This window comes from Peromyscus eremicus, chromosome 5 (genome assembly GCF_949786415.1).
Source record: "Peromyscus eremicus chromosome 5, PerEre_H2_v1, whole genome shotgun sequence".
Taxonomy (NCBI): domain Eukaryota; kingdom Metazoa; phylum Chordata; class Mammalia; order Rodentia; family Cricetidae; genus Peromyscus; species Peromyscus eremicus.
Genome location: NC_081420.1, coordinates 68707174 through 68735165, shown reverse-complemented (window position 1 = coordinate 68735165; position 27992 = coordinate 68707174). Strand labels below are relative to the sequence as shown.

The following is a 27992-nucleotide window of genomic DNA, read 5'->3' as shown; positions in this document are numbered from 1 at the left end:
CTACCTGTGTGGAGTTTTCTCATTTAAGTCATTGCTGAAAATGTAAAGATGTTCATCATAATTATGTATCTTCCTGAGTAAACTGAGGGACATACCATAGCAAGATGAAATTATACCTGGAATATATGAAGTGCTGCATTTGAATCTTGGTAATCAACCAAATGTACAAGATTGGATACAGGAGCTTGCCTGGATAGGACTGAATCAGACTTAAGTATGTTAATTGTCAGAAATTCCCACACAGCCAGCGAGAGGAAAATGACCTAGGGATGTGTTAATATCATCTGGCAGCTGGAAAATGATGACCAGGATTTAATTAGATAATTCTCATGAGATTAAGTTAAATCATTCTAGGTATCTTAGGAAAGAGGTAGGTTAATTGTGAATCGGATCTTGGGAGCATCTTGCGAAGGGCAGAAGTTCAGCCCTTTTTAGTCCATGTGGACATCACGGAGCCTTGGAGGCTAGTGAAGGTGCTGTTCTCACATTGGAAGCTCTGTATTGTCAGCTAGTTTCTCTCACTGCATCTACATAGATCCAGCACTGGGGACATGGGTTGGGGGTTTGATTAAAAGAACACCTCTCACCGGGCAGTGGTGGCATATGCCTTTAATCCCAGCACTTGGGAGGCAGAGCCAGGTGGGTCTCTGTGAATTTGAGACCAGTCTGATCTACAGAGTGAGATCCAGGACAGGCACCAAAACTACATAGAGAAATCTTGTCTCGAAAAAAAAAAAAAAAAAAAAAAAAAAAAAAGAACACCTTTCAACAGAGCTTACCGTATTTACAGCATGTGACATCCTAGGTTGAATGATCTTTTAGTAGCAGAAGTTTTCAAGCCAGTGTAAGTGTGGAGTAAGAGAGGCCACTGCAGGTAAGATTTAATGGGTGTTTACAAAAAATAGCCTTATTCTTACCACTCTAACCCTTTTGACTTCTATATTAATAAAGTTAAGTGAGTAACCAGTTCTGTTTGTGAACTCCAATGAGGAGTGTAACTTTAAGAGAATGCCGAATAAACTCATTTATTCATTCCATTTACTAAGAGTTTATTGCATTTCTACTCTGTGTTATTCACTCTGATAAGCACAGGATATTAAAAGATGTGTAAGATATCAAAATAGCTTCCAAGGAGTTCATATTGGTGACAAATTCTTCCTTAAGTTTAACTATATTCTTTTCACTGAGAGGACACTCTGTTTTGTTCTTGCTGAATACTGTCCTAATATTTATTTTTATTTTCTGGTATCAAGCAATTTCAAGTTCACTTACCATCCTTGGCATCATTAGACTCTTAGTGTATATTGAAATTGCTTTTTGCTTTTCTTTCTTCTAATTATTTTCATTCATTCCTAGATTCATTTATTCATTTGTTAATTTGTTGGTCATTGGTTATGAACTGGTTATAAATTGGTAATTCTTTGATGCTGATTTTTTCCAGATGCTGTTGTGGGGTTTGAGCATTCAGGGAGTTGAACAGTTGTGTGTTTCAGTAAGGGAAGTCAGGCAATGGGTGATTATTCAAAAATTAAATAGCAAATAAGAATTGTTAAAGAAATAAATAAGATGACGGTAAAAGCTGAGAGTAAGGGAAGATTTCCTGTATGACTTTCTTTTTCTTTTTATTCACTTATTCTTTATATAAAGAAAATTTACATATCACCATAAGTTAATGAAATGGCTACTGCTTTAAATCTAAAAATAATGTAATTATAATCTAATTTTTCACAGTGTCCACATTTAGTCTTGCCAGTTATCAAATGGCTTTTCAAAGTCTCTTTCCATTAGGACTGTAAGGACAATGACTTCCCAGGTATTAGTTCTCTCTTTAGCCTCATTAATTCATTCCATCTGTTAAGGAGTAGCAGGGGAAGAGGTAAAAACAAATGAGCTGTTAGACGATCCAAAGTTATGATATCCTGAGTTACAACTATTTGTCTAACACAATCAGACCATTTCCTTTCTTTTATTCCCGGTTATGTTGTTAGGTTTCACTCTGGCTCCTGATGAGGCATCTTTTCACATCCCCTCTCCAGCCCAGTAAAGAGCAAACCTAGAATGGTAGCAGTGGACAGCATTGGGATGATGTATTCCTTATGGAGGAGTAGGCTTGACCTATCTGAGAATTTTGCCTGTATGTTAAATATTCTTCTAATTGGGAAATTTAATGATGATTATCAGGTCATATGCCATATCATATAAGTCAATCACTTATGTCTATACAAAATCAGAACCTTTCATTTAAAAGCAATTCATGGCATAAAGTAGTTCACGGCAATGGAGAAGTGGCTCAGCAGGTAACAGCGCATATGGACTTTGCAGAGGAACTGGAGTTCAATTCCCAGCACCTACAACCACCTGTACCTCCAGCTCCAGGAGTGTCTGATGCCTCTGGCCTCCTTGGGCATCTGTACCCATACATATATACCCTCACATAGATGTACAGACATACACATAGTTAGAATGATTAATTAATAAATAAAATAATTAATCTTGAAAAGTAAACAGTTCACTTTGACACATTCTTTTCGCCCTCCACTTGGTCAACTGCTCCCTCTTGATTTAACCTTGCACATTAGTAACCCTGCAGGCTCTCAGTTGTTGAGGATTTCCCCAAACTGCTGCCAAGATTTGCGGCAGATGAATAAAATTGAGGTTTTAATCTCTCATTCAAGGATATTTGAGATAAACTGCAACTTTGGAGTTCCAAAGCATTATCTTGTTACAGACTCTCAGGTAAATGTACCTGTCAGCCAGAGTGTTGAACACACCTCTAATGGGTCGAATCCTTCTGTGCCTTTGAAGGTTGCCTACAAACAGAAGCATGATGCTGAGAAAGGGCTCTCGGATTACGCCCACATGAAGGAACCTCCGGAGGTGAGACATGCCATGGAGGTCAACAGACACCAGAGTAATGTAAGCAAGCTCATTCTTCACAATTTTCTGGAAAAATAATGGGTTATTTTGTTGAGATTAAAATATTATGGCATTCTAGTCACAAGGACTTTTAACATTTTTTATTTGAATTATTCTGATGACTGTCATTAAAACCTTGTGGAACACCTTTAAATCGTGAGGCATTTCAAGCACTGTAAATTTTGTTTTGAATAAGATGCATGTGGATTCTGTGACCAGTTTGGTTATCAGCATTTACTGAACTTCCTTGACATTGTGTGGAAGTTCATTGTCTCTACTCCAGAATGGCAGGGGCACTGGAAGAAAACCCAGCTGCCATCAGTGACCCCAGAGGAAACACAAATTCTCGTTTTAGGGTTCCCTCCTACGGCACTTTCTTTTGGAATGCTTGTGGGGTTCAAATTATTGAATGTAAGATCCAACAGATACGAACTACGAAAGCAGGTTCCTAATGGTTTAGGAGCAGGAACCAAGAGGGAAGGAGCTAGTTAAAGACAGCGCATTCCTTCTTTGGTTTGAAGTTACTCAGTCCTTCAAGGCTTCCATGCATTTTATCAATTACCACTATCACTGTGCCCTAGAAACATAATTTCTTCTGAAATTATAGCAGAATTGTGAGTTTTCTGGGCTCCAAAAATGTACGAAATGTTGGTTAGGTTCTTGATGGGTTAGTATCAGTACTGATACGTCCTGTCCTAGGTGGGACCAGAAGTCCCCCCACGCCTTCCTAGAAACATTCCTGGTGCTTTTCCCTCATCTCACACAGAATCCGCCCTACTATGAGGCCCTATTTGTGAGGTCTATACAAAACCCGAAACTTTGATTTGAAAATGAACAGTTTATTCTGATGACTGCCCTCAGGGCCTAGTCTCACAGAGTATCTACGTTTTAGTTGTTGTTCTTATCACTATGACCAAATAGTTGACAGAAGTAACCTTTGGGAGGGAAGAGTTATTCGGTTCATGGTTTTAGAGAAATTTCAGTCCCATGTTGGATGGGAACTCATGGTTCTGCAGTGGCTGCATCCAGGGTGGCAAGGAGCATCCGAGGTAAGTGTCTCCATGATCTCAGACTAGAAAGCAGTGAGATCTAGGCTGGATCTAGGGACAGACATTCGAATTCCCACCCCAACCCAGGCTCCATTTCCTAAAAGTTCCATAGCCCTCAAAGGCATGCCCCAGACTTGTCACTGAGCATCCCAAACAGGGTCTGCGGGAGTCACTTTAGGCTCAAACACTGTGGCAGTTTCTTTGCACGGTGTACGCCGTTACTTGATATGAAATTGCCGCAGGTAAGTGTTTAAGTGAAAATCAGAGTGAGGCTTGACATTATGGCCCAAACGCGAAAGCCACTCACCAATGCCAAAGTGTTCTCATGGACGCCTCAGTGCTGGTGGGGGCTGAAGAAGCTAAGTGTCTGCAATTGTCAGCAGGGCTAGTATTTTAAGGGAAAGATTTGCAAGTGATGTTTGCTTATAGAGGGTCTATAATATTCATAACTACCACTTACCCAGCTCAGCCACATACCAGGCACTGTGCCAAGACTGGTCATTTCCAGTTCTTAAAAGAATGCTGTGTTGAGTCGCGTTTTGTATACAAACGAAATCAGACCAAAGGAATCAAACTCCCAATTCTATCTTTTCTGTTGCATCACTGCCCCCCTCTGAAGAACCACTGATTTTAAAAGTCAGGATTTTAAATGAGAATTAAAAGTCGGGATTTTAAATGAGAATTAAAAGTCGGGATTTTAAATGAGAATTAAAAGGGTGAGAGCAATACAAGTTAGTATCTAAATTCATGTGCTCTGCAGGAAAAAATAATTCAGATCTTGGAGTTTCCACTGTTTGACACTGAAGAAACCTTGAATTCAAATGCAAGCCTGGAGGTGGCCTGGTGTACAGGGGTGGGGGTTAGTGTTCCATGGATCCCCAGAAGCCCTGTCTAACTCTGTTGTTCACTTAAATTCAAATACTGAAGTTCCTTATCCTAAGACCCGGGCTTATTATTTTAACTCTGTCTTTTCCTTGAAAAGGTCTGTGATTGAGGGATTGAGGGACTAGAGCATAAAGCCTTTCTCCTCCATTCAATACTATGTACTTATGGGAAAAGGATGTGTTTACTTACATTCCTCTGCTGACTCAGCTCAACCTTTACATGCAAAGTTTGTACATATAATAGGATTTAGAAACTGTTTAAGACTATTTACTCAGATTTAAAGTGAAAATGATATTTGTATTCTACCTTGAGCTAGTTGATATTCTTCCCTAGCCAAGCCTTGTGGAATAATACATTTGCTGTCTTTACAATATGAAATTTAACACAGGCCTTGGAAGCCACAAGGGGAGCTTGCTTCAGGACCATAAAATATTATCTCCCAGGAAACTTCAGCCCAAAGAACTAGGACACAGAATTTCCTAGTAGAATTTAGTAGAATTACTCTTTGCAATGGGGAATGTCACTTTACTCTTGGACATCAGTGACTTAATATCAAATAAAAACTGGGGGCTAGGGAGATGGCATTGTGGGTAAAGGTTTGTTGCCAAGCTTGATGACCTGAGTTAGATCCTTGGGACCTACGTGGTAGAAAGGGGAGAACTGTCTCTGATCTCCACATGTATGCTACGGCATAGGTACGCGCATGCACGTGCACACACACACACACAAAGAGAGAGAGAAATAATAAACATAAATATTGGATTATCCTATAAACAGTGAAAGTCGACTTGTTAGCTTTTTATGTATCCACACAAATCAAGCCAGCGCTCTAAGATCCATTAAGCAAGAGGCGAGGCAGTTGTGCTCTGGAGCCTTTGTAGCTGCTGCTTTCCTGCCCTCCCTCTCATTAGGATGTTCTTCGGTGGGCCGAAGTGATTTCCTTCTTCCTTTTTCCTTTTTTTCTATTTAAATACCTATGAATAAACAAAAGATTCTGATGGTTCAACTAGATTCTCACCTGCAAATAACTAGGAGCTCTGAGACGAACAGTATTTGGACTGGCGATGGGTAGTGGTAATCTCTTGCGTAACTCAAAATCTTAGTTGAGCGATCACAGAAGACAGAAAGCAGCCCATCTCGTGATGGTCTCCACTAGAGTGCACATTAGACAAGGAATTTGGCACTAGATCATGATGGAAGTGTTTGCTTTGCCAAATCACGTGGATGACCCTGGGCACATTACCAAGGAGCCCAGCTGTCACATCTCTCAAATGGGGGCAGCAGTGGTACTTACTTCCAAGGGGTAACTCAAGTTTTCAATAAGATGGTATCTGTGAAGAGCTCTATGGAGGGTCTCCTTGCTTCATGAAATAGTAGGCCTATCTGGCCTTCCTCCTGCTTTGCGAGGTGATTGGAGAGTTTAGGGTGATATGACAGTTAACTTGAACCAATAAAAAGAAGTTCAGTTGTTTAAAGGGTCATATCACTAGAAAATAAATATGAAAAGTGAATTAGGTCAGAAAGGCAAATTCAAAAATGTCCCCATACCTCTCTCTTGTTGATACTATCATCAAAAAATGATTCAAACCAGCTGATCTAAATCCTTTCATATTTTAAGGGATGTGCCCCTGGCACACTTTTCTAATATAATTAGAGAAACTGGAGGTATTTTTCTCCTGTGATTTCCCCCCAAAAGATGGGCTTGTAATGAAAACCTCAGTTCCATTATTAGGTCTCATCAATCTTTCACGGACGGGAACCGGCTAGTCATTCTGCACCAAGTCAAGCGGAGCTCAAGGAGCTGTTTTAGTTTTCGAGGTTACATGGCTTGTGGTGGGACTGAATTGGTCCAGCTTTCCTAAGTTTGTGTTGCTAATCAGTTCAATGTGCATTAAAATGTGCTCAGTGGGAGAAACAAGAAACTTGAATTTTTTTTTTTCCCCAAGCGTGATGTACCTACTGTCTTAAGATGAACAAAAACTCATCAGCAGTTAAGGTTCTGTCTCATCAGAAAGTGAAAAAGCTTGCAGATAATTCAGTAAAATGATACTAGGAAAACGATTATGGCTTTCTGAGGTTCTCCATGCAATTTGCACTAGCGATGACTCAGAATTTGGCATTAAAAATAGATATATAATGTCTGGTTCACCTCTCAGAAAGAATCGTTAGAATTACCTCTTCTCTCCCCAGAAGGCTGTGGTAGAAATGAGGTTAAATTATGAATAGGAAAATGTTTATCAACTGTCTCATGGCTTATAAACAATGACGACAATAGTGGTAGGTTGTTCTAGCTGTCAATGTACTCTATTCCACCTTTTAGAAAAATCAAAGTTACTTTCTCGCTGCTGTATGGCATCAAACCATACCTTTACTTATATTTAAAGCATTTATATTCTCTCATAGAAAACAGTGTTTAAGTGAGAGTAAAGAGGGGCTTTCTGGAGGCTGTGGTTTAGCTAGTGGTACTTGCTAATATGTATGAGGTGCTATATCCAGTCTGCAGTGCTTAAAAAAAAAAAAAAGATTCCTGGGCTATGTGCCAGTTTGATGGTATCGAGGACGGTGCTCTGATAGCAGCATTTTTAATGGTTATAGAAGGTTTCCTTCAGAGCAATTAAACTCTGACCTCCCTAAACTCTCTGTACTACTCATTTCTCCCCCACCCACCTAAGAAATCTTCTTTCTTGGTTAGTTTTGCCTCACCCAGAATTGTTTGGCTCTTCAGTGGAGTAACAGAGTGACTGGTTTCGGTCCAGGTGGATTTGTTGCCTTCAGCTCCGCCGGCGGCGTGCACAGCGCCTGTCTTCTTCTAAAGGCATCGCCCGTGTGAGCCTCTCTCTCCTCCCCAAGTGCAATACCTTCTTTTCAAGGGCCATCATGGAGGTTTTGGTTCTGTTTAGTTTATGAAATCCCCCAACAAAGGAGTCTCACATGACCATTATATAATCCTGAAGAGCTGGCTGTGAATCCCCTGCATCTGTGTCTGCCTGTGCTTCAAGAGCAAACACTTGTTTTTCCTTCTACTTTCAAAATCCCACGAGCATTCCCTTTATCAGCCCATTCTAACCCATAACTTAAAAAAGGAGCTGCTGGAGAATGTGGTTCCAGTCCTAGAAGAAAGTGTTGCTAGAGCCCCGATGAGTCTAGACAATCCTCCGCAGGGACAGGGTGGGGATTTAAAGAGTTGATGTATGTAAATGATGTGACACACTGAGCACACTGCATGGATGAAGGGACCCACAAAAGACATGGCCCCTATATAGCAGATACAGAAATACTGAAAGGAGAGAATATATGGAGAGTGGTAGACAGCAGAAGAACATAAAGGGATGGGGCCAAGGCAGAGCTAAACATGGTGAGACAAGGGCAAGATCCAGAGCCAGACTACTGGTGAAATCCACCTCTTTACTGGAGGTGATAAAGGGCAGATGTGACTCTGTAGAAACCATGAATGGATGTCTCTAGAGCTAGCGACAGAAGTCCATCTCAATGTACCTTAAGTAAAAATGGAGAGTTTATTGGTTTATATACAGTCTTGCATTGGTATCCACAGAGATGGGCTCAGGATTTTTCTACATACAAAAAAAAAATCCATGGATGCTCAGATATTTTACATAAAATATAATAATATTTGCATATGATCTTTGTATATCTGTACTCATATCTTAAGCCACCTCTAGATTATTCACAATACTTAATATACTGTTTAAGTGCTAGGTTAATGGTGGTTGTATTACTCAGGGGATATTGACACAATTTTCTTTTGCAAATATTCTTAATCTACAACGGAATCCAAGGTGCAGAATGCATAGTGATAATTGAAGTTGGAGGCCTAGCTATAAGCAGAAAGCTTAAGCCACTTCAGGCAAGTTGGACACAGACCCACCCACGTTCTCACAAGAAGCCCTCTCCTGCCCCATAGCTTGGTTCTGTTCAGCTCTATACAGTGTCAGCTCCAACTGACAGTGTCTGTGAGGACTCAAAGAGTCAGCTGCTGTCTGCAACTTAAGCCATGTTTATAGCGGCCGACCCCAGAGGAAAGAAGGCTGGCACCTTGTCCCTCTTCTTCAGGTCCTGTGGGTGACTCTAGTCCTGGTTAGGCTCTAGTCATGACTTCTAAATGGGTATGCTACTTGGTCGGATAGCCTGGGTATAGGAGGGTTCTACTGCGTTAGTGGATACTACCTAACCCCGTTGAAAGAAAAGGAAGCACTTTCCAGACAACAAATGCTGGGGGCCTAGGGCCATGAAGCAGTCGTAAAGCACTTACCTCCCAATGATGAGGACTGGAGTTTGGACACCTAGAACCCGTATACAAAGCCAGCACATGGCACACACCTGTACTTCTAGTAACGCATGGCAAGATGGGAGGTGGAAACAGGTGGATCGCAGGTGCTCATAGGCTAGTTAGTCTGGCCTGTGTGGTGAAGTTTCATACCAATGAGAGACACTGTCTAGAATAAAAGGTAGAAGATACCTGAAGACTAACACCTGAGGTTGTTCTCTGACCTACACACACACACACACACACACACACACACACACACACACACACACACGCATGCACGCACATACACACGGGAAGACAAATAATCCATCCAGCAGGAGGTCATGCTGCCACCCCCTCACACTGTCAGCTATCATAACAGAGAGTGTGACTGACAGCTTGCTACCTGAGTGTCCTGGATGGCATCCCCCCTTTCCTGTGACATTTCCCCATCCGTGGTGCCATGGAAGAGGGTGAACTGGCTCCTGCTCTTTGCTCCTGCGAGGCTCTGTGGTGTCCTCCTGTTTGAATGTGCGGCTCATGTCAATCTTAATATTTGTTTTGAGTCGCATATGCTGGCCTCTAATTTGCAATTTACATGGATGATGGGGCCCTATTCAAAACCCTGCTCCTGTGCCTTTGTACCGTTCACCTCTCTTCACGCAGTCATTAGGCGGAACAGCATATAATTAGGTAACCCATGTAAAGCGGAGGTTTCTGAAAGGTTGTGGTTCTGTTCAAAAAGTGTGGGTTTCCATCTATCCCCCCCATTCTTCTCTAGACAAAAAGCCATTCCCCCCCTGGTGGCTTTCACGTGAATGTAGTAACTTAGAAGCAGTTAGTCGTGGAGGTGGGTAATAATTTTGGTTTGCTTTCACCTGAGAACTGGTTTTTGTTTACACAGCTTGTGTTTAACTCAGTATGGACTGGAATTGAGTTGCTGTCATTTGTAGATGAGTACACTGCTTTTTGTAGCCAATGGAAGGAAGGGCCTTGCTTAAACAGTCCTGAACATTTAAAATCCACCCCGCTGTGTTCGGTGAATTTTTATATTTCGTTTACTACCTGCATGCATAAAACCTACCTAAAATTACTGGTTAAGGTAAAGCTCATGAGAATCTTAAGTGCCAAAGAAAACAGATGTTCTTGATGAAATTATACTAACTGTGTTTAAGCTGTGTTCACCTATCAGACAGGTTCATGATTGTAAATGTAATTTTAAAAAATAGTCTTAGTGTTAAAGGTAAATGCAAGCTCGTGAGAGATAAAGCAGATGCCTCTCATTTCACTGAAATGAAGTCACACAGTGCATTGGAAACCCATTGAAGTATTAATGTCCAGTTGTTTTGACTCCTGGTTATTACCATTGGAAAAAATGGGAAATACTGGGGGAACTTTTTTAAACTCTGAAATGTGACACTAGTAAGTAGGTCAGTAACACCAATACTGAGTCATGGCGACCAGTTAGGAATTAATTGGAATCAGACACTTAGGCCCCACTTGCCAACACTCCGCTCCAGAGGATTGTAAGTGGATCCCAGAGATGTCAATTTTTAATGAATAGTCCATATGGTACCATTGCAGGAAGTTTGCTGACAACATTAGGAATATGTTGTACCATTTGTACAGGTGACCCAGTGGTTCATATGTCTGTGTTATACTCCTTTATTTTCTGAAAAAAAGATAGATTTTAAAAATGACCATATACTTTGCACTATAACTTCAGAATACATTCTAATAGACACGTCAGACAGAGTTGGTAACACCTCCAGACAGAACTGTACCCAACTGCTAGGACTGTAGAGTGTCACATTTCATGACATAGAGAAGCAGGTGGATGAGGAGACGTTGGCCATCATGCACTGTCATAATTCCGTTTTCATCTTTTCCACCCATTTGTCAATTAAGGTAATGGAAACAAACCACACGATCAAAAGTACTTTACGTTTGTTGGCACTTGTCTGTTTTTCTCTTTAAATCTCCACTTTTCACCCTGTGGCTGGTTTATGCCTAACACACACGCTGAGCGACAAGATTCCTTAATACAATTGTTTTTCTTCGGTGGAATTAGATCATAGTAATGATGTAATCTATTAGGAGATAAGCGTCTCATAGGCCCGAATATCTGAGGAGTTCAGTCAGGAAGGAAGAGAAGGTGTAGTCACGAGGGTAGAGGATGCTTCACCTGCCCTCCCTGGGGGAGTGATAATGTGTATTTGTCAGGGATTGTCCTGTATCCCCTGGATGGATGGATATGAGATGGATGGGACCAAGGATGTTGTGTATGTGTGAGACTATAAGCATACACATTTAGGCACAAAACATTTTCATAGAATGCTATATAGAAAAATCCTTTCAGATTGTTTTGTGCCCCGGTTTTGCTCTCCTATTTCATAGTATATATCTATTTCAGACACATTAATGAGACATGGGGTAGTATAAAGAGTTAACATATCAGTGGATTATCTGGACAAAAGTCATGAAAAACTAACCTAAGGTTAGTGTATTCTTAAAGCTATCATGGCAAGGAGAAATAATTCCATAGAAGTGGTGGTAGCTAAATGAAATGACTAATTTATTCTTTTTTCCAATCAAAACTGTCTCTTTAATCAGATTTCTTATAGAAGAGATGTGCAGGACATCCACATGTATACAGCGGAGCTTGACAGACCGGATATCAAGAAGGCAACTCAGATCTCCAAGATCATAAGCAATGTAATTTATCTCTCTGAATCATGTGCAGATGTGACTTCTTTTTTTTATTTTGGAGGGAGACAGAGCTCAGCATTGGAAGTTGGATGGTTAATTCAATTAACATAATCAATTCATTTGAATTAATGACATCTCAATTCTGTCCTGAATTATCCATTTGATTATGTAAATTTTGGGAGATATGCATGAACTGCCCATGTTCAGCTCGACTGTATCTAGTATTAGCATATTTTTAGAGGAGTGCGTACTACTGGGGATGTGATCACATTCAGATGTCTCAGCTTGGAAGCCAGACTTGTCAGTCTTCTGATCCCGCTCAATCTCTCACCTTATTTCCATCCAGGGAGCTCAGCTTGGCCTCTTCCTGTCTGTTGCTGGTGGTTTGCCGATTCTGTTCTACCAGCACGCACTTCTGCACATTCCCTGCATGCCATGGCTCTGTCTTATCTTCTCTGGGATGCTCTTCCAAGTTAATGCCATTTCACTTGAGTGCACCAAGCATCCTGGTTAAAGTTAACTCTTGGAATAGCATAGCCCCTGCCCCCTAAAAATTGATAAAGAAACCAGCCTAACTGCTAGTACCTGTTTTCCATGGACAAAATAATAAATGCTATCTGTGTAAAGAATGCAGAGTCTCATTTCTCCAGAAAAACCCTAGTGTTTTTTAAAAATAAGAATAAAGATAATGATGACTGGCTGCTTAGATTAAAATAAGTAATTGTTTTACTGCTAAAAGTTGAATTTACTCAAGTAGCTGTAAAATAAATTTCTGTTTCAGCAGTCACTATTTTAGCATTGGGTATACTGTATGAAATATTTTTAATGGGCTAAGGGATTATTATATTTTATTTTGACTAATGTTAATGTAATATAAAGTAGGAATGTTAAAATTTTCTCATTATTCACTTCAGGCAGAATATAAGAAAGGGCAAGGCATAGTGAATAAAGAGCCTCCTGTAATTGGAAGACCAGATTTCGAACACGCTGTCGAAGCCTCAAAACTTTCCAGTCAGGTAAGACTTGAGCATGATGATTCTTCAATGGCTTTATTCAGAAGTTTTATTTCAAGGAACATGGAAAATATTTCAAATAGATAATATCTTTAATTGTAAGAATAAATAGAGGTAATGTTTTTGAAGCTACTTCAGCTAGGATTGCAATAATTACAAATTTCAGCAGAGGGGAAAAGTCTAATTCTCAGAACAAAGCATAGTTTTCTTTCCTCTGGGCTCACATCGGAACCTGTTTCAATGAGTTTGGTCATGTTATATCCAGAGATAGTGATAGCCAATACCAAAAGCCATATTTTATGCACATCTACACAAAATAGGCACACATACAATTTTAACTTAGTAATAAAATATTCTCTCAATTTATAAACCTTTTCCCTTAATTAGAAAATAAAAAAGGCAAGATATAATATATAAAACCTTGAAATCTGGTTTTAGAACATAAGACCCAAAGAGTCTACAAATCTGGAAAGTAAATTGATTGAGAGTTTAGCAGGTTAAAATTTCAACTTTCTCAGAATTATCATATAAATGTCATTCAATTTCAATTAGAATCCAAAAGGATTATTAAGAATATGGCTGAAATAAATTTAAAGTTTCTGTGGATGGGAGTTTTCTGAAAGAGCCTTTAACAGTGTGAGAATGGAGATCAGTGATGGAGAAATACTAGAAAACCATTTGAATAAATCAGTATGGGGTTAGTATATATTGAGAGGTAAAATAATCAATGGGATGGAGTGACATTCCTGAAATAGATTTCAGTATGTCTAAGAATTTAATGTATGGCAAAAGTATTGACTCAAGTCAGTGGGGAAAGTTAGGCCACTTAATAAATTGTGCTAATGTCACTGGCCACCCATTGTGGTGAAAGAAAATTGGGTCCACATCTTTAACCCTATACAAAAATGAATCCCAGGTAGATTAACAATATGAATGCCAGTCAGTTGTGATGCTACATTCCTATAAGTCTAGGACTCAGGAGGCTGAGGCAGAAGGTTTGAGGTCAGCTTGCATTACAGAATGAGACCCCATCTTAAAGCAAAGCAAAGTAAAGCCAAAACCAAACAAATGAATGCCAATGAGCAACCCAAAAAATAGGAATGTAAAAACTAAAATATTAAAAGAAAATTCAGAGGTCATTATATAGCACAAGATTTGTTCTTTAACAAGACCAGAGGTCCAGAGGTTCTAACAGAATAGTCAGAAACAATGATTGCACAAAGATTAAAATCTCTGCCGTAGATGGTGACCCCCACTTGTCATTTCAACACTCAAGAGGCTGAGGCAGGAGGAATGTGATTCAAAGGCCAGCTTGGGCTATATCCTGAGACCCTGTCTCAGAAAACTCAAGGAAGTCAGCAAATAAACAAGAAAGCTTATTGAGGGGGGAAGTGACAGAGTCAACAATAATGGTAACAAATTTTTTTAATGCATTTATAGTTTTCAATTGGGAGGGAAAATCCTTTTTTTATACTTCAAAATGGAGCAATATAAAATAGATAAAAATCTAAAATATGACTGAAGAATATAAAATAAATCCTAAGTCTAGAAAGATATAATGGGCTCCTGGTTTGAGATTCTTGATACTCAACATCACCATAATGTTATTTCTTCCAATTAAAGGTTCTATGTAATTTAATTCAAATCCAAACAATTCAAAACTGAGGATCAAATTAAATAATCAAATAAATTAAACAATCGTTGAATTTGTACAGACAGGGAAAAATTGAAAATAGTTTTTTAAATAATAAAAAGAAGAGCAATTATCTCAAAATATTTGCAAAAAGATCTATATATAATACACATGATAAAATATTTTAATATCTGTTTTTGTCATAAGCTCTTTTTTTATTGTATATGTATGTGTGTGTGTCTAAGCATACATATGTGTATAAAGAGGCCCCTGAAGATGATATGAGATGATCTGGGCCTGGAGTAATAGGTGGTTGTGATCTACCATGTGGGTGTGAGGAATCAAACTTGGGTCCCCTGCAAGAGTGACGACTCCTCTTAACTGCTGAGCTATCTCTCCAGCACCCTCTTAAGTTCTTTAAGGTGGAAACAAAAATGTCTTAAGAGCTCAACAGAAAAAGTGAGAAATGAGGTGAATGGGATTCTACAGAGAGGAAATAGAAATGACCAATAACTATGTGGAAAGATGCTCAGATTTATTAGGAGAAAGATAAATGTCAACAGAATTAAAGTGAAATGTCATTTGTACCCATCAGCATGCTGTCTCTTGCTATTGTGGGGGAGAAGTACATGTCGTTAGAAAGGTTTTGTGTAGGTGGGAGTTTTGAGCAAGGCTGGGTTTAAAGGGAGAGAAATCTGCTCAAGAGGAAAGCCCTAAATAAAGGATGGAAGGTTTCTGAGGACAGCAATGGGTCCTCTGAATCAAGGGGGATCAGTTATAGCCACAAACAGGAATCTGGGTGGACTCTAATGAGATAAAGGTCAGTGTTATGTTAATTTTGATGATATGGTCTTGCTTACAGAGCAGAACAAAATAATGTGTTCTTTTTATGTAATATATTAGCACATGATATTGTATTTCATATATTAATATACTTTCTTAACCTGACACAAATCTAAACATATGTAGGAAGAGGAAATCTCAACTGAGGAATTGCCTCTATCAGATTGTGAGCATTTTTTTCTGATTGCTACTTGGTAGGAGGGCACTACCCCTGGGTAGGTGGGTCTGGGCTGTATAAGAGAGGCAGTGAAGCAATCTGGAAGGAGCAATGTGGAAGGAGCAAGCCAGTCAGCAGCATTTCTTCAGCCTTCATCATCTCTGCTTCACCTCATGCCCTGAATTCCCTCAGTGATGGTCTGTCACATGGCGGCCGTAAGATGAAATAAACCCTTCCCTTCCCAAGTTACTTTGGGTCTTGGTGTTTCTCATGGCATCCATTCAGTTTGCTGTCTTGACCCTTTGAAGTCCAACAGTATTAAATGAATTCATAATGTACTACCATCATCACCATCCATCCACTTCTTCATCCTGTAAGCTAAACTCTGTAGCTGTTAAATTAATGACTCCCACCCCAACTGTTAATAGGAATGATGTGCTGTATCATCAGAGCAGTAAAAAGAGGAAGCGATTCCCACATGTGACGCAGGGTGTGTGTGTGTGTGTGTGTGTGTGTGTGTGTGTGTGTGTGTGTGTTCATGTGTGTCTTTGAGTTAGATTAAAAAAGAACAAATTATCACCATCTCAACTGCAGTCACTCAGATAGCTTCCACTTTTGGATGAGAAATACATAATCACAGAAAAATTTGATGAAGGACAGCTTACGTAGACATTACTCCAGGCAGATTAAGATGTCAACACTCTACAGGAAAGGTTGGTCTCTGTGAGAGAAGAAAACCCATGGGCCAGCTGGGAGTCGTTACAAGAATCACACAGGAAATGATCTACCCCTCAGAAGTCTCCTTAGCTTTAGAGGAGGAGGGAAGGGGAGAGAAGGGATGTGTGTGAAAGATGCAAGAATGTAATTGTGACTCGTGTTAATTGTTTTACAGTTTACCGGGCCTTTTGCTTATAAAACAACTTTGTGGCTTGGAAGGCTTCTAAAGCATAGGAGGTTGAAGATATGCTTGGACAAAACATATCTTATAAAAGGCCTAAGATAGCTATGCAAGCCCAGATTATCCCTAATAATGCTTGTTATGAAGGCAAGAGAGCTTGGACTTGCTTTGGGTTTATTGTGCATGTGTGTGGGTGCTCTAGATCTCGTGTAGAGATTAGAGGATGTGGGTCCCACAGTTCAAACTCAGGCCATTATAGCTTGGCAGCCAGCACCCTCTCGAGCCATTTGACTAGCCCCTCCTTGACTTGTCGTACCCCCCTTCCTTCGCTGTACCCCTCAGCCACACAGTGGACTATACAAAAGCAGTCTGGTCCCTTTCAGTGAGTAGGAAACGTGGCAGTGGAGCAAGACCCCCTGAGCTACACTATGGTTCTGTGGCTTGCTTGCTGAGTGACCTGGGACATGTTACTTTGTTTCTCTGTTTCTGTAAGATTGATCTGACAGCAGGTATAGCTGCTTATTAGAGTTGTGAGTGCATTGTTAAAATGGACACCCAGCCCACAGATCCCACAACTCCCTAAGAATTGTCATTTTTTTTTTTTTTGTTTTTTTGGATACTTGGAGTGTTTTCTCACCTACTTTTCTTTTAGATGAATTCACAGACAGGGCAGACTGAGAGCAGTAACACTCACCCAGACTCCGGTCTTAACTTCACTCTATCCAGTCCTCCCAGTGAGTTGGTAAAGAAAACTTCAACCAGAGTATTTATTTTCACATTTCAAAATCAGCCCACAAGAGTCCTGCCATTTGACGTCCCCCCTCCGGGTTTTTAGAAATATATTTTTTCAATCTCAAATTATATAGCCACCGAGTGATCAGATGCTTAAACAGGTTGCAATCTGCAAGTCTTCTGTACCCATCAGCTTTCCTTTTCCTTCGATCTTATAGTATGTAAATCCCTGAAAGGGAAAAGATGGGAAGAAGAGCGAATAGGAGTCCTAGAATGGCTTGTTTAATGTGTGTTCTCAGGCGCATCAACCTGAAACCAAGGCCAAAAAGGTAGTTTCTTATTTTCACCAGTAACTTTGAGGCTCATGCGCTTACTGACTCCTAAGCCCTTGGCAAAGGCACAAGCATCCATTGGTGGAAAGGGCTTAGGAATTCAGTAAGCAGGGAAAGAGGTGAAGTGGGTGTGTGAGAGAAGGCAAAGACAGGGCAGTGGGCTGCTGTGTAGTGAAGATGACAGCAGACTGTGAGTGGGAGAGATGCTCACATTTTGCCTGTACGCTGTGCTCTGTGGGATTTTACTCGGGCTAGGCAACAGAAATATGTGCCCAACTATTATACTAACTTGAACAATTGCTTTAATTGCAGATGTAAGATTTTCCACTTAAATTTTATTTTTTAATATTTATTTTTAACGTTGTGTAAGTGTGTGCATATCGTGCATGCATGCATGTGAGTGCAGATGTCAGTGGAGGCCAGAAGTGTCTAATGTTTCTGGAACTGGAGTTCTTGGTGGTTCTAAGTCGCCTGACATGGTTGCTGGAAACCAAACTCTGGTCCTTGGCAAGAGCAGTACTCACTTTTAAATTAAGCCATCTCTCCAGCTGCAACTTTCTCTTTTAAAACTGGGAAGATACATATTATTATGTTGTAGTTTAAAAGTTTTAGTAAAATAAAATTGCATGTGCCAAGACAAAGATACTAGTTTATGTGCATCTCAAATATAAATGGATTGTCAAAACCATCAACTTAAAAGTTGTAAGTAAGGTTAATTTGATACTATGTCCTTATATCATCTGAACTTAATATTTGGAATTTGTCTGCAGGATGAAGGGTTTAAAGTTTTGGTTTAGTTTTATAACACCAGAGAAACAATATACATATAATAATTAGTATTTGTTACAAAATTGTATTTTTATATTGATAAGAATGATTTTAAAACTTAAAAGATCCAGTATGGAAAACTTAGTAATAAATAGTGTCCTTAAACTGCTAAGGGTATTAATTGTCTTGGAGATGCTCCCATTCTTTCTTCCTGGCAAACACATACTCTGCCAATCTCCTCACATTGCCAAGCATGAGCTTAAATGTCATATCCCAAGTTGCCAATGTGAATGGATCTCTGTTCATTTCTGCATAGTTCTTGATGTGGTTTGTATTAGTCCTGTATGTATATACGTCTGTGTTTTAAAAATTGACTTGAGTGACTTACCCTATGGCAAGTTCTACAACCTAGGGCTTTAGGTTACACAATAAAATAGATTAGGATGTTGATAAATATGTGGATGTTTGTTTAAGGATTTGGATTCTTAACACTTAATACAAAGGTGAGATTATGTTATTTTGTAAAGAAAATAAAGGCACATATGTCTCTGAGTTTAGTCCCCAGACCCAAATAAAAAATGAAAGAAAATGTAAGAAGGAATGAATGAAGGAAAAAAGGAAGAAAAGAAGGGAGGGAAGGAATGAGGGAGGGAGGAAGGGATGGAGGAAGGAAGGAAGGAAGGAAGGAAGGAAGGAAGGAAGGGAGGGAGGGAGGGAGGAAGAAAGGAAAAAGAAAGGCACGGATAACATTATGTGTAAAATTCAAACTTAAAAATCTGATTGTTTCTGTGATGAGTTCTATTTTAAATTCTTTACTGTTTGCCTTGTTCACTTGCAGTTCAATTTTAGCAAAGATTGGAAAAAATGGAAACCTTTAGACACGTAGTGTGTTGTTTTCTCTGATAATTAAGGTCCACTCCTCAGATTTTCCATTTTTTTCCCTAACATTTGTTTTTATGGTGATGCTGAAGGTTATGTTTTTCTCTTTTCTGGGTCTACGGGACCTTAAGCATAGGTGATGTTATGAGGGAACCAGACACATGAGAGCTGAAAACTTGTGTGTTTAGAAGTCTCATTTCCTGGTGGCATGGCCCTGTGTGGTGGCGCTTAGAGAATTAGTTTAAATTCTGTCATCATAGCCTAACAGTCACAGTGGGGCCTTCCTCAAGTCTCACTATAGTCAAAACTCTTTAGAAAATAGGAGTTTGATTTTATATAATCAATCATTCTATAGACTTATTAGAAAGTGATGGATTTTTGAGCCACTATGTGTGACACTCATAATGTAAACAAAATAACTCCATTACTTAGTTATAGAACTTCATTTATTTCTAAAACAATGAATCTGGGTAGAAGGAGTGACATTTTATCTTAAAATCAACACTTGTCTCCCCCTTTCTGCAATGATCTCATAACTGGCAGGTCTATGCTTTGTTCCATGCTTGGGTAAGCAGTGACAGTCGAGGCACTGCGGGGACCTCCTGGGAGATGTGAGTGTGAATAGGGAAATAGGCAGTCAGGTTGTGAACTGTGCATTGAAAATGGAACAGAATGTTGAACATGTCTGTTCAGTTAATGAAGGAGACAGTTGGAAGGTGAAAGATTTGACCCACATAAGCCATCTGATTCTCTTTATTCATGTATGTGCAGATCATGGAGAAGCTGTGAGGCAAGCTCCAGTTGTATGTCAGTGTTTGGTCAGTGTATTTTAATATAATGCAGTTATTTGGTGTTAGTTGATTAATGGTGGAAACTCTTATGTTTTGTTTCATGCACATCTTTTGAAACCACATCACTTAGACAACCAAGGTTTAGAATGAAAACAATTTTACAGCACTCTGCTCATTGTGTGTGTGTGTGTGTGTGTGTGTGTGTGTGTGTGTGTGTGTGTGATATAATTATATCAGAATGATGTGGGCAAAAGATTGAGAATTATTTCTCAGAAATATGTTTTTACTTGGAAGAGGAAATGCCAGGTTTAGGAACAGATAAGTTACCATTTTAATTTCTCAGGCCAATCTACACATTGTCTTTGCATTTGATGGAGTCATGGAGCAACTCCTTGGTATACAAAAACCGTAGGAAATATGCTGTGGAGGTTGATAAGTGTCAACTTCACAGAGTGTGGAATCACCTGGGAGATGAGTCTTTGGGCATGCCTGTGGGGGATTTTCTTCATTATGTTCATTGATCCTGGGGAGACCCATCGAAGTTGTGGGCAGGACCAATCTATGAGCAGAAGGTCTGGCACTGTATAAAATGGAGAAAGCAAACTAAGGGGCGAGCATGCATTTATCCCTTGCTCTCTGTTGCTGTCCTTTAGATGATGCATGAGTAGCTGTCTCTAGTGGCCGCCTCTCTGGCCTCCTCACAGTGATGGGCTGTAACTTGGAACTGTGAGTGAGAATAAATCCTTTCTTCACCAAGTTGCCTTGGTTGTTGGTGTATTTCATCCCAGTAATGAAAGAAACTCAGACAGGCTCTCTGGGGCAGAAGTCAGATGGCCTGCTCTCTCACTTACATAACTGAGACGCAAAAGTTGGTTGAGGTTAGCAAATGGGGGTAATTGATTGGAAACTTGCTGCCAACCAGCATGGCACAGCCCATCAGCTGGTGAGAGCAGCCCAGCCACTGCCTGAGAGCAATCCCTGTAAAGTGACTGAGCAGAAGGAAGTGTGACTCAGAAAGGGGAGTGCAGGCATGAACCTGGCTGAGTAAGAGGGATCCTGCAGTGAATGCCAATTAAGTAGTGGAGGAAATCAAAACGTTTTCTATTTGTGCTGTTGGCTCTGATTTCAAGACGTAAAAAAAAAAAAAAAAATTAAAATATTTTTTTCATTTTAGAAATGCTGTACCAATTATTTAAAAATAAATTTATCAGGCAGCACGAGTATCAGAAAACTAGTTTTAAAGAGAACACACAGAAGACACTTCTTCAGTGCTGGATTCCTACCCAAGCTGCACCAGCTCACTCTCATAGATCCCTGGCAGGTATCCCTGGAGAAAACCCCTACCCCCAACAGGACCATGAAGACAGCCATTTTCCAATTCTGTTTAATAATGACTACTGCAAGGCAGAGCCTTAAGGCGTGTGGATAAATGCCGTTTATGAGTGTATTATAAGAAAACATTTTTCAGTATTTTAAAATACTGCATAATTATCGAAATAGAAATGAAAGCCTGAAACAGTTTATTTTTGCTTTTGAAATGTATACATGATTTTCTGGCAGCATTCATCAAGGGCATATGAGATGTGAGAGACTAAGGTATTCTTTATTCATCTATTCAGGGAGAGAACTTGTCCCCACATTCCTGTCTATAATATGCACCCATATCATAACATATCCATGATGTAATAACTCTAAGTTGATAGCCCTTTTCTTGTCTTATGACTAAAGAATCAAGAAATTTAGACTGAATGTTAAACATACTTTTTCTGCTGGATAAGTTGAGGAGTTAAAGTGGGAAAAACTAAAACTGTCAGGAAGCAGTTATGGAGCGTTGTAGGAAAATCTATTTTCTAAAACTTAGGCTTTGAACAATTGAGACATGGATGTTGCAGGAAAATATAGTTTTAAAATTGAATCTTTGAAAAAATGAAATATGGATACTAACTATTCTTTATTTGGAATATTTCCCACAGGAAAATCCATTCAATTTCTGGTTTCAATGACCCATTTTCTAAGTGTGGCAGACCTTAGGAAATGTGTTTTCTCAGTTCTAACTGATCCTGGGTTCCAGGAGTACAGAAATCGGAACCAACATGTAAAAAAATTATATTTTAAATACATAATTCTCATGGGCAGAGAATTTGAGCTTGTTCATGCTTAATGACATTCATGACCAATATTCAAGTAGCACATTAAATTTTTCTAAATGCCTCATTAAGCTTTACGGAGGGGGAATGAATATCATGAATTTACATTTCTAACTATTCATCTGAATGGTAGCTTTTATTTGATCTCTTAAAAAAAAAAAGGAACCTAATGTGTTACTCTTCCACCAAAATATGGGACTTAATTCACTGTGTCCTTTTTCTTTATGATAGGTTAAATATAAAGAAAAATTTGATAATGAAATGAAGGGAAAAACCCACTCTTACAACCCGCTGGAAAGTGCTTCTTTTCGGCAACACCAGCTTGCTACTGTCCTGGCAAGCGATGTAAGTTGTAATCTATAGAAATTGCTCTCAATATCTTTTGAGTCTTGTTTTCCTAGAGCTAACTGTGTCGTAATTACTGATATTTAATCAAGATCATGTAATTTCCAAGTAATTTGTAGTTGAAAACACTGAAGCATATTTTCCTAAAGCTTTTCCCCCCAGAAAAGTATATTATTATAATTTGCTATTAATAGTTACTGATTACTAATTAGTTAATAAGTAGGAACAGTGGTATGAATAAAATTATTATGTCTGATCAAGAGTAGAAATAGATTATAGAGTTTTGCAGGGAGGAGATGTGTTTTATCACAAATTAGTAGGTAGGACAACAATTAACTCATAATTATAGCCACAAAATTGAGTTTATTATAAAGGACTACCTGATACATGGAGGTTTATCGAAAAGAAACTGTAGTAAATTGTGCTGCTAAAAGTTTAAAATTTCTTTCAGTTTTATTATATTACGTGCTACCTTTGTAGATTTATTTTCATGTTTTTAAAATTAAGATGCGTTAATTTGATAAGAAATGATATTTGGAATTGTTACTAGGAGGAGATATTGTATAAACACAGAAACATTGACAAACAGATCACTTTTCTATCATTTAAAATGTGTGTAGATCCTTTCCAGTCACGAGAATTGAGTATCATGGAAAGCTTGCTCTGCTGGTTCTTCAGCTCGGCTCACCTCTTCTCCTTGGGGCTGGCTTGACTTTTCTTTCATTAAGGTTTAGAAAGTATTTATGGTCAATAACCAGTTTTGGTTTGTCTCTGGAAACTAAAGTGGATATTTTTGTCTTTCTGAACCTCTGGGGATATCAGAATCTTTCTTTTCCTGACTGATAAGACTTGAATGTGTACAGAGACGAGTTAATCTGAAAGGAAACTAAAATAGAGCCTTGAATGCTCAAGGCTGAGGGCCAGATTGCCTAGATGTGATCTTGTCCTGCCACCTAGAATCCTGTTATGCCTTCAATCTTTCTGTGCCTCGGTTTCCTTTTCTGTCAAATAAGAATAAAATACCCAACAATTAGGGTGGCTGTAAAGATTTGTTTCACATGTATAAAGTGTTTAAAAGTGTTGTGCATACAGTTCATGTTTAATACGCTTGATACTGATATTTGATTCTTATTATTAGTATTAAATTCCAAAGCAGTTGGTTTAAAACAAACAAAATAGATTTACATGGCTACAGAATGCAAAGCTGCAAAAGCTTAAAATTACAGTAAAGTAAAACTGAAGTAATTTGGCAGCAGTGTGGAAAGAATACAGCAATGAGTCTCCTTATTTTCTAAAAGTAGCATTTCTACTATAATTACATAAGTGTGTTAACACCACCGTTTTGGAATATATAAACAGTAAAAGAAATTTAAATGTTTTCAAGTCCATAAATGGCCATTTTACTCATTCTGTAGTGAATCAGCACCATCTAGTGGCTACTTGTAAATCCTTCTGTCACTTCTGCACTAACAGGACCGTGTATGAGGAAGGGGGAAAAAAGAGGTAACAATGCCAGTGCAAGCCTGTTTTCTTCTGCTAGATGGTGTTTTGTTCCATGTTGCTTTTGTAGGTGAAGTACAAGAAAGACGCTCAAACCATGCACGAGCCAGTTTCAGACCTCCCAAATTTGTTGTTTTTAGACCATGCTCTGAAAGCCAGCAAAATGCTCAGTGGAGTAAGTGGGCTGTCTGGTGGCCATTGTAGCATAGATGTGTGTAGTTCTGAGATGCCAGTGTTCCTCTTTGCTCCCGGGCTCACCTGCTTCATTCGATGTGCCATGTGTCTCTCCTCTCCAACAACTAACTCGCTGAAAAGTAGCCACCTGCTTGTGCAAATACCATGGTCAGAGTCTCTTTATAAAAGGGTTCTTTTTCTTATTCTTCACCCATTGACAGTTTCATACGTGTATGAAATACATTTTAGGCCTTTCACTCCATATTACCCTATCTTGTCCCCCATCCGTCTTCTGCTCAATCCCTTCTTCTTGCCAACATGTACCTTTCCTACTGTCATGTCTATGTGTGTCTTTGACCTACAGAGTTTAATGAGGGCTATCGGAAAGAGTGTGGGTGGAGGTGATTTGCTGGGGCATGGACAGTGGACATGGCTGTTCCGCTGAAGAAAGTGATGTCCAAAGTGGGTTCTTGCTAGCTCCTCACATCTCATGACTACAAGCACACTCGTTGGTACTGGTAGAAGCAAGTATCCATTCTGTCTTCTTCTCATTTCTTCATCTATATCAGAATGAAACTACTTAATGTTCACGCCTTGCAGTCAGGCTTTTGTGAAAGTCATCCCAGTGTTTCATATATGTTACGTCTTCAGTAGCAAACACTTGTCATACTTTAAACTTTATTTTTTCTGACAAGAAATCATAGAGGTGCTTATGTTGCATGGACACTAGGAATTTAGTCTTAAGATGGATTCCATGTTATCTGCAAGTCAGCAAGGAGGACTTTATGTCCTGATGAAAATATTTGTGTCTCCTATTCATATGGCCAGTCCCTCAGAACTCTAGCCTTCTGGGATACTGTGTCCACCCTTGATGCATCTGGAGGCTGACTTCACTAATTCTTACAAATGATGACCCTTGGTCATTGGTGGCTCCACTCTGGATGTATCCAGATCCCACCTGGTAATGATCAACTCTAACTTGACCCTGTTATTTTCATACCTATTTTAATAATAATCACCCATTTGTTTAAAAGCACTCTAACTTACAGACTAATCCAGATCAGATGAAGAAATATATGTTAGGTAAGGTGTGAGGAAAAGTGAAGGCAGTCTTTTTAGTAGCTGAGCCCACGGTCTTCAGTGAAAAGCCACAAGACTAGATCTCTAAGCCGTAGTCATAAAGGAGCTCCAGTTCTTAGCATTGGCAAAGCACCATTTGCTATTTGTATATCTTTTCTCTTGCATGTCACCACCACCAGCCTTCTCAGGGTGTACACTGCATGTAAGTGCTTCACACTCGCAGAGATTAGTTTTAATTTACTTAAAAAGTATTCGTCTTTGGGTCAAAAGCAGTATATTACTGTTTGCAGTGCTAGAGCCACGTTACCAGGCTCAGAATTAGCCCATGGTGTCAGGACGCTTAAATTACATTGTCCTGTCTTGTCCATGTTCATCCCTCCACCAACATACGCATCCTAACCACACCTGCATTCCTCTCTAATTTCATGCTTTTCTCCTTGATTCATTTTCTGTCCTCTGCATCCTCTGCTTTCCTCAACCTCCAGTGTCCAGCCTTGGTCTTGGTGGCAGTGTTTGCCGTGTCCTGTCCCCAGCCCACACTCAGGCTAACTCTCCTAGGGACATGGGGATTCATGTGTAAATGAGCAAGAGTGTATACCTCTCACAGGAAATATTTCTTTTCCAAGTGTTGATATTTGTTTGACAATAGAGAAAAAGAATAAAAATTTAATGTACACAGTTTCTGTCACCTCCATAATAGAAAGCCCCAACAAAGTCACGTTATTCATTTTGTTCATTGTTCACAGAGCTTAGCTCCCAGGCTGTCTTAGCCTGATATCACAGAAATGATTACATAGGTCAGAGAGTTTGACTTTCTCCAAATGATTTACATATTAAAATTGTATGAGGCTATATGGGCTTAAATTTGTTTTAAGTTAGAATAGCCTTCTTTTAAATATTTGTATAAAGAGAATAGAATTTTTGTTGATGCATAAGGTGACTGGATTTTATTAAAACATTGAAGAAGAAATTTCATGTTAGATATTTTGCCAAAGTTGAGTGCCAGTTTGTTATAAAAAGCTGTTTTATTAAACATCTCTAAATGTCTTGATCTATATCAGAATTTTAAAATTTTAATGTGTTGTGTGTAGAGCAGAGTGAGTAATTTTAAAGCCTGTCAAGAACCATGAATTAAATGTTTGAAGAAACACTTTGCTGTGGAAAATGGAACTTGTAACTTCATATAAATTTAAAAAATATATATTGTGTTATTCTACATAACTTCCACTAGGAGGCAACAGAGACTATTCAATACAGAAAATGAGCCTCTGTATTAGAAATTTCATTTGCAGATTAGAGTTCAAAGGATTTGATTTTAGCCCCCCTTTTAGTATATATCCATTATTTCAGGAATAATTCCCTAGACTTCATTAGGTATGGATTTTGATTCCAAAATAGAATATGTTCTACCTTAATACATTAAAGCTATATTTATTTTATAAATAGATATTATAAAAATATCTAAACAAAGCATAAAATTTCTTAATTTTTCATTTCAGGTTTAGGCTTGACCATTTGCTTGAATTAGCTTTTATTTTTATTAGTTTTAACTTAAAATTCATAGAGGAACCCAAATTTAGGTGTTCTCTTCAGTCAAGATGTAATGTGTGGACATTGGCAACATTTCCTTTGGTACTTTCCAAACTCATTTCATTCTGGTTAGAGTTGAGTGACAGGTGGCACAGAAGCCAGGCTTCCTTTGGAGCTTTGTTCCTCTGGAGCTTTGTTCCTCTGTGTCAGGGCACCGACATCTTCCATCTTCCTGTTCCTGATACTAAATGTTCCTCCCTCTCACACTCCTGTCCGTGGAGCATCCCCTAAGATGTTTACGGCCACTTCTTTTAGGCCACCCTTCAAAAGTTACACATATTTCCCTTCACTCTACACAGAATGTCATTTTTCCTGGAACCCACGGGCAATTGATTTTTACCTTTGTATGTGTTTATGGCCTTGCATCTCTGAGATTACCATTTTCTTGTAGAAGTCTTTTCCAAGTAGGACCAATTACTAAGTGTCTGGTCTCTAGTGCTAGAAATCATTAGGCAATCTTGTTTCACTGCTGCTGATCCAGAGTAAAATGTCATCCCTACTCGATCTAGTCCCTTCCAAATTTACCTTCTTATGTATGTCTAAATAGTAGAGGGCCTACTCCAATTTCTTCAACTCAAAAAAAAAAAAAAAAAAAGAAAGAAAGAAAAAAGAAAAATCAATGAATTGTACCCACATTCTTCAGGTCCTCTTCTCAATGCCTCCCATCCTTTCCTTGGAATTGAAAGTTAGTTTGGTTGTTTCTCAGCTTCTCTTTCTCCCCATCACTTCCATTCTTGCTCATGGCTAAGTCTTTTTCTACAGCCAGGGTCCTAGTTTCTAGCTTCCTTTCACCCTGTTCTCTCTTTTTGTTCCTATCTCCTTATGGACCCTGCCAAACACCATGTATGTCCTAGGATAAGAAGCAGTGTCTGTGTTTCACCCCACCTTGCCCACTCATGATCTACGGGACCCCATCATCAGCTTTTCATTACCACCCTGTGACTGTCCTCCACATCATGTTTACAATTAATCACTGAATATTTCTTGTGCTCTTCTCAAGGTCTCCTCCAGTGAGACCATCTTGCATTGTCCATTTATCTTAGTTCCAGAACCTCCTCCATGCTGGCTGCTATAGACACAGGCTCTATAACAGCACCGCAGCTCCACGCCACTGGCTTGTATGTTGTTTGCTTTACTAAGAATCATTGTGAGGCAGTAGCCCAGGGTTGCCTAGAACTCACAGTAGTCCTCCTGTCTCAGCCTCCCATGAGCTACCATACCCCAGTTACATTCCCAAGTCTTAATTTTACTCACCACTCTCTCTTATTCTAAACTTATTTTCAT

General features: G+C 39.2%; 1 protein-coding gene across 3 annotated transcripts in view; it reads left to right on the top strand.

The window, feature by feature from the left end:
- Nebl (nebulette) overlaps window positions 1-27992 on the top strand; it is a 359628-nt gene that overhangs the window by 263931 nt on the left and 67705 nt on the right. Inside the window, exons 5-9 of one of the 3 annotated variants that reach the window (XM_059263623.1) lie at window positions 2806-2916; window positions 11731-11832; window positions 12741-12842; window positions 22251-22364; window positions 23935-24039. The exons of 1 other annotated variant lie outside the window; for it this stretch is intronic. In XM_059263623.1, coding sequence (XP_059119606.1) covers window positions 2806-2916; window positions 11731-11832; window positions 12741-12842; window positions 22251-22364; window positions 23935-24039 — 534 coding nt within the window. The remainder of the gene's footprint in view (window positions 1-2805; window positions 2917-11730; window positions 11833-12740; window positions 12843-22250; window positions 22365-23934; window positions 24040-27992) is intronic. One more of the 3 variants, XM_059263624.1, reaches the window with a different exon arrangement.